We start from the raw sequence: 6,931 nt of genomic DNA, 5'->3' as shown, positions 1-6,931 counted from the left end.
GCTAAATTTAAACCAGCACCATGCAAAGTCCCGGCGGACCTTTTTGTCGTATTTGTTACGATGGTTAGTAAAGAGAATACTGCATACGTTTTCTCACTGTAAATAAAAACTGTTTTTATCTAAAACTATGCAGCTGACATGGGCTTGCCTAGTATGAACTATGGACTAAACATGGCTATTCCCTTAATAACCTAATTACTCAGACAGTGACCAATCTTGAAAAAATATTTTGATTACAAATATGGTAAAATTCTAGCTTAGCTACTTCTTGCTATTTGGAAAGGGATTAGTTTAGGAAGATGAAACTTTCAGGAATGGGTCTACAGATAAAGTATGTCATGAGAAAGTATTTTAAAGTAGGCTACCTACCTCTGCCTCTTCTCCCTCTAGATGCTAATACCTTTTGGTGACCTCCAAAGACTTTGTAATTTAAAATAGATCTTTGGTAAAATTCTGGTTAATTGACTTCTTGCTATCTTGGAAAGGGTTTAGGTTAGGAAAATGAAACTTTCAGGGATGAGTCTACAGGCTAAAATATGTCCCGGGAAGGTATTTTAAAGTACCCACTTCTGCTTCTTCTCCCTCTAGAGGGCACTGAACTTTGCCTGCATGACATGTCTATACCTATTGAAATTTTGACAAAACAACATTTTACCTTAATTTTCAGTTACTTGTTGCTTTTTCTCTGCCTCTAGCTCTGAAAATGCAATTCCTGTTATTTGAGCAGAATTTTGAGCCATATTAATGATTTTTTTTCAAAATTTAGGAAATGTATTTGCATATCTTTAAAACCTTATAAAATGGTATTGAGCAAAGTTATGAAGCTGAAAACAATTTTATTGTACTTCAATTAAGCAGAAGATCTATTTTGCAAGGTTTCATCAAGGTTTCGTCAAGGCCCTCAAGAGCAAGAAGGAGTGGAGGTAGTTGCTTCAAAATACCTTCCTGGGACATACTTTAGCCTGTAGATTTATCCCTAAAAGTTTCATTCTCCTAACCTAAACCCTTTTTGAGATAGCAAGAAGTCAATTAACTAGAATTTTACCTAGATCTTTTCATAAATAATATGCAAGAAAATTATTTTCAAATTAAAAATTTTGCTCAATCCCAATTTAGCCTATGAGGTTTCAATTATCTACAAACACATTTTCTAAATTTAGAAAAAACCATTAATATGGCTTAAAATTTTACTTAAATAACAGGAATTACATTTTCAGAACTAAAAACAGGGAACCTGAACTGATAACTATTTAACAGAACCTATTTGCTTTTTAAAGTCAAGACAGTTCTAAAATAAGCTTAAAAATGATAAAGAAGCAGGCATTGACAGTTTGTAGATTTTCAACTCTTTAGGGTAATCCTTGAGGATTGGGTACCATTTGAAAAAAAGGTAAACAGTTCTAAAGTCCACTTTAAACAATCATGGGCACTAACTTATATAATTTCTAAATCCAAATTACTTGCCTTTATCCCTCTCCTCTGGTTGACAAATATACAGCCAATTTTATATATTACCATTGTATTTTATAATAGCACTACTCTTTGCTTTTGCTTTTTCTATTGTGCCATTTACCTTAGGCTGGTGAATTTAGAATCCGAAATATTAACTTAGCAGTGAAGATTGAATATAATGACTGGTTTTCTTAGTAGTTCTACTAGACAGGTGAGAAGGTTGAAAAAGTATTATATGCTAATAGATAATAGAACACTAGTTGTCATTTTATGAATAAAAAGTCCAGGGTATCAGTCATGGTAATCATGTCCCTGCAGAACTGATAGATAGAGATAGCAGTGATTAAGACAAATTTTCTTTACAGGAACAAATAGACAGGATCCCTGTTAGAAATATGATGTGTTTATTAGGGGATTATGATGACCAGGCTGGTTGATAGGATAAATGATATCCTAGCCAAGGTAAATTTGGTTTAGAAAAAGAAAATAATAATGGCTATTGACTGCTGCAATTTTGTAGGTATTACAACATAATTATAATCAATGCAGTATTTGGTCATAGAATGGCCCATAAGTTAGCATGGTATTCACATGATGGTATGATAGCTAACCTTATTGATTGTGTTATTGTAAACTGAAGACTGGCAGGATTGATAGAAGATATTGGGGTACATAAAAGTGCTTTTATTGATGCTAAAAGTAAAGGTAACCATTTAATAGTGTCTAGGGTTAATGCAATGTTGAAATTTAGGAAGGGTAACAACATTTTTGGAAGCTATGACAAATTCTCAAGGATGAAAATTTTGGGCTTGTACAAGAAATATTTGAGTGATAGATTGTGTGAAAATAAAAGAAATGTAAGGGAAGTCGAGAAAACATTAAAATACCAACTAATGAGGTGTGAAGTGGAGACCACAGATAAAATTATTGAAGATCCAGAAGACAGAGTCAGACTGCTTAATAGTAAAATATTATATTGGCATGTTAAAAAATTCAGAGGTAACAGTCAATCCAGACTTTATTTTTCAGTTGAAGATAGAAACAGGACAACAATTAGTGATAAGGAAAGAGTTAAAGAGAGACAGTCAGAACAATTTGAAAATGTACAAAACCTTGATCAAGTTACAGGAACAGACATAGAAAGGAAGAAAAAAGTTTGTGACACTAAGGAAGTAATTAAAATTTTATTTCTTGAGGTTGAATTAGTGACAGTGCTAAAAGGATTAACAAATAATAAGACCCAGATTTTGATGGTTTGGTAAATGAATTTTAAATAAGATGATTATGAAGTTAGTGATAAATTACTGAAAATTATGTATATACTTTTTGAATAAGTAACTGGCAATTTTAGAACAATTTCAACTAAACTTCTCTATGAGAAAGGTGACCAGAGTAAATATGGCAATTATTGAGGCATTAGGTTGGTTGCTGTAGGAAGCAAAGTACAGGTTATGATGATACGTTTTAGACTTAGAGATGCAGTGGTTAAAGTTTTGAGAGAGAAACAGTGTTGTCTTATTGAGAGGATAGATTGATTAAATTTTAACAGACTAATTTTAGATACATTTAAATTAGATTAATAATTAAGAAGTGCCTGAGCTTTCCAACCCCTTTAGTCCTTAGTTTTGTATATTATGATCAAGCATTTGATTCAGCCAATAGAAGAGCTTTAACAAAGCTCTTATCCTTGTAGGGTCTACCAAGTAAATTCTTTAAAGTGAGTAGTGCTATGTAAAGGAATAATATTGCTCTGGTTAAGTTAGGAAATTAGGATAGTAGCTGGTCTTGTATTAAATCAGGAGTTAAGTGGGGTTTTCATTCTGTCTACATTTGGGAGCAGGTGTCTATCCTCCTGGAAAATAACCATGCTGCCGGCTGGTCTCCAATCACTTTCAACTTATAAAAAAAGACTAGAACTCTCAATATGAGCACCCTCCAAAGCTACTGCGACCATGAGATGGAGGTGAGGGCGAGAGAGGGGCAGTCCCCCTTCTATATGAAATAAATTTTGCTCATTTTGGGGTTTAATGTTACTCTTTACTTTCATAATGACAGTGTAGATCAGAAATATTCCCAGAAATTTAGAGGGATTAAGTATCAATTTCGTATTTTGCTGTGTTTTTAAAGCTTTTTTGTACCTTACTCCCCCCCCAAACGGAGAGTTAGTATGTTTTCAGGGCATTATCCAGGATTTTTTGTTTGGGGGGGAAACACTTTTTTGAGGAAGGGGGGGGGGTACAAAAAAGCTTCAAATAACACTTAAAAAATCGTTTATACTCATTTTTGTAACGTTTTTTGCGAGTTGGACAAATGTTTTTTTTTTGGGGGGGGTCAAATCCCCTAAGCCCCCCCCCCCCCCGATACGGCCTCGGATGTTTTGGCACTATGGTGCACCTTTTTAGGTACGTCTCTGTTTTTTAGTTATACTTAAAAGGGTTTTAAGGAAGATACTTTAAAGGGTGCATTTAATGCCAAAACATCCCAACTATCATTGAGCCTTCCAATAAATACAAAATTAGTTCCAAGGTAGAGATAAGAAAAGAGTGGAGGTAGAAGTTGACAAATAATCCCCTTGGCTTTATCCAGGACTTTTTTTGATGATGCTACTGAGGGTATTTAGTGTGTTAGAGTATGTACAAATTTCCTCTCCATTTAGAAAGTACACTGACACCAAACTAAATTTGAAATCTGACATTTGAATTTCTCATGTCAGTTCCTTGGCCAAAAATAGTAAAACTTCTGTCTATAAATCTTCAGATAATTCAAATAAGATAAAAATTAGATGTAAGATGTCATTATCTCATTGTATCAAAAAAGTAGAATGTCAAAAATGTGGCTACTACTAATGAAGGAGGTTAAGTGTCACATCTAATAAGGAATTCAGGAAAACAGGCCATAAATAATGACATAGATCTAAGTTCAACAAGTGTTACTGACCTCATTCTATCTCAAATCATGCCAATTATAATAGTAATCATAAACATTAAATTACATATATTCAAAGTCAATTTGATATAATAGACTGTGATAAGCATAACAGACTATTAAACAGTAATGAACCTTTTGCTCAAGTATTCACATGTGTTAACATTATTTTGACAGGGACTTGCAAATTAGGAGATGACTGTAACTTTGAGGGTGAAGCAAAATTCATTAAAAAAATTATTTTATAAATCGTTATGATAAGAATGATTCCAAATGTTCAAATTTAGCAGTTCTGTATTTGGTGCTAAATGCTGTCGTAATTATGCTACTATGATATCTAGTTTTGACAAGTGTAATCAAACATATGTCAAGGCCTACACGTTTTTTTTTCTTCTTTTTTTTGCTACAACTGTGATAAAAGTGTTCTTTTTCATATTTAAGGTGTTTTGTAGAGGCTGCATTGTAGTGCTTTCTAAGTGTGGAGTCACAAGTCTTCAATACATAATTTTATTTATTTCCCCCCTCCATCCATTTTGTGTGGAAATCTGTAGAAAATTTGGAGGGGGTCATTCAGTTGAAAATTTCTTTGAAAATAAAAAATACTGTTTTTCAATGAGAATTCAAAAAAATGAAATATAGGAAGGGGCGATAAAATATTGGAAGGGGAGCAAGTACTCCTCCCCTAATTGATGCCAGTGTGAAAGTTATAGTATCCTTTGAGAGTCAAAAGTGATTGGAAAATAACCAGTTCCATCCTGTGCCCTTTTTTACTACCCAGATTCCTGTAACTCCCTAAGACATCAGATAAAAATTTTCAAATAGTGATTTTGATTGAAATGATTGGAAGCTGTAGTAAATACGCTTCCTGGGATGACATTACCACCGAAGCTCCTGGGGCAAGGGCCAACTTGTGTCTCGGACGTCCTCATGGGTCAAATTGGAGCCATCTCTCTCACGCGTTCATGGATCATTTTACTGTATGGTGCTTGGTCGTCACCTTGTTTGAAAAAGCGTAGGAGGTCACCTACCAAGTTGTCTTGCTATCTCTCCCTAAATCTTTTGGTTGGTGGCTACCTTGGAACCATCTTTCAAAGGTAACTTTTTCCATTTGTTGTATATGACCCAACCACCTGAATTGTTGTAATTGTTGTTTCTGAAGAATTGTAGTGACTCGCTTCAGTTGTCTTTGAAGGCCTTCGTTGGAGATTCTGACTAGATGTGTTACACCAACAATAAAATGGGGACATTTTGCCTCGAAGACTAAAATCCTGTGTTCGTCCTCGACTTTTGGTGTCCATGTTTTGCAGGTGTACATGGTATCAGGGATGATAGCAAATCAAAGAATCGGAGGTTCGATTGCATTGATAGATGCTTATTTCTAAAGAGCAGGAGCATCCTCTTAAGGCTCGCACTTCCCAGGGCCAGTCTTCGTTTGATGCCGTCGGAACAGTTGTCATCTCATAATTGTAGACTCCGTAGGTACATGAACATGGTTACCAATAACACTTCTTCGCCACCTACTGAGACATGAATGGTGGATTTGATTTGATTTTACTTGATTTATTGACAAAAATAAAAACCTATGCATACACTTATTCCCTTACTGCCAACGTGCCAGATGCTATGAACGGCCATTATGAGGATTTGAGAAATCAACCATTTGATAAAAATATCACAAAAAAATTTGACAAAAATATCCTTTTTCTAATATCATCAATCAGAAAAACTAAACAGACAATAAACAAACAAAAACTAAACAAGAAAAAATGTAAGTATTTTTTTCATCTACTCAATAAGATATTTTAGAACGAGAGTATTTTTTCAGAATGAGATTAGCAAAATCAATTCTTCTGTATATTTGGGCAATGTAGGAGTATTCCACAGATGACAGGAAATAAATCACTTCACTAGATTATCAGATATACCTTATTCACAAAACATTAAACAGAAAAAACTAAACAAACAACTTTTACTTACTCAATAAGATATTAAAAAAAAAATTCGGGGTGAAGTTAGCGAAAGTGATTCCTTTATATAGTTGGGCAACATGTTCCACACATCTACACCAACATGTGGTAATAACAGTGCACCTCTATCGCTGTGGCGCATTTCTAATATGAACAAATTATTTTTAGATGAGGTTGTTAGGTATGAATGATATTCTGAAGCCGTTTGAAACATATTAACCTGTCTTAGTCCAAGTGGTGCTAAAGAATCAATACACGAGTAAATCAAACTTCCAGCATGGAGCATAGATATTTTAGAAACATTCGGAACTTTTGCTGGGCGCAATGAATCACTTTTAGAGTATTTATATGAAAATAGAGTTTTTACTGCCCGATTTTATATTACTTGGATTTTATGTGCATAAATGTCCCCCCCCCATGATATTTCCATGTAATCATTTCATCAATAATCATTCCTAGATAATTGAAATTGGTTACCCTTTCAATTTTTACATTTCCAAATGAAAGTATCTTATTTGTTTCAAAATGTTTTATATTTGAAAATACCAAACATTTTGTCTTCGAAATATTTAATGATTCATTCGCAA

At 33.9% G+C, this 6,931-nt stretch overlaps 1 protein-coding gene across 1 annotated transcript in view; it reads left to right on the top strand.

Annotated features, from left to right (window-relative positions):
- LOC136032838 (E3 ubiquitin-protein ligase MARCHF3-like) overlaps window positions 1-6,931 on the top strand; it is a 31,789-nt gene continuing 24,858 nt past the window's right edge. Inside the window, exon 1 of the mRNA XM_065713247.1 lies at window positions 1-63. Coding sequence (XP_065569319.1) covers window positions 21-63 — 43 coding nt within the window. The 5' untranslated portion in view covers window positions 1-20. The remainder of the gene's footprint in view (window positions 64-6,931) is intronic.

Source organism: Artemia franciscana, chromosome 11, assembly GCF_032884065.1.
Source record: "Artemia franciscana chromosome 11, ASM3288406v1, whole genome shotgun sequence".
Taxonomy (NCBI): Eukaryota; Metazoa; Arthropoda; class Branchiopoda; order Anostraca; family Artemiidae; genus Artemia; species Artemia franciscana.
The sequence above is the reverse complement of the archived record's forward strand: the minus strand, read 5'-3'. Positions and strand labels throughout refer to the sequence as shown.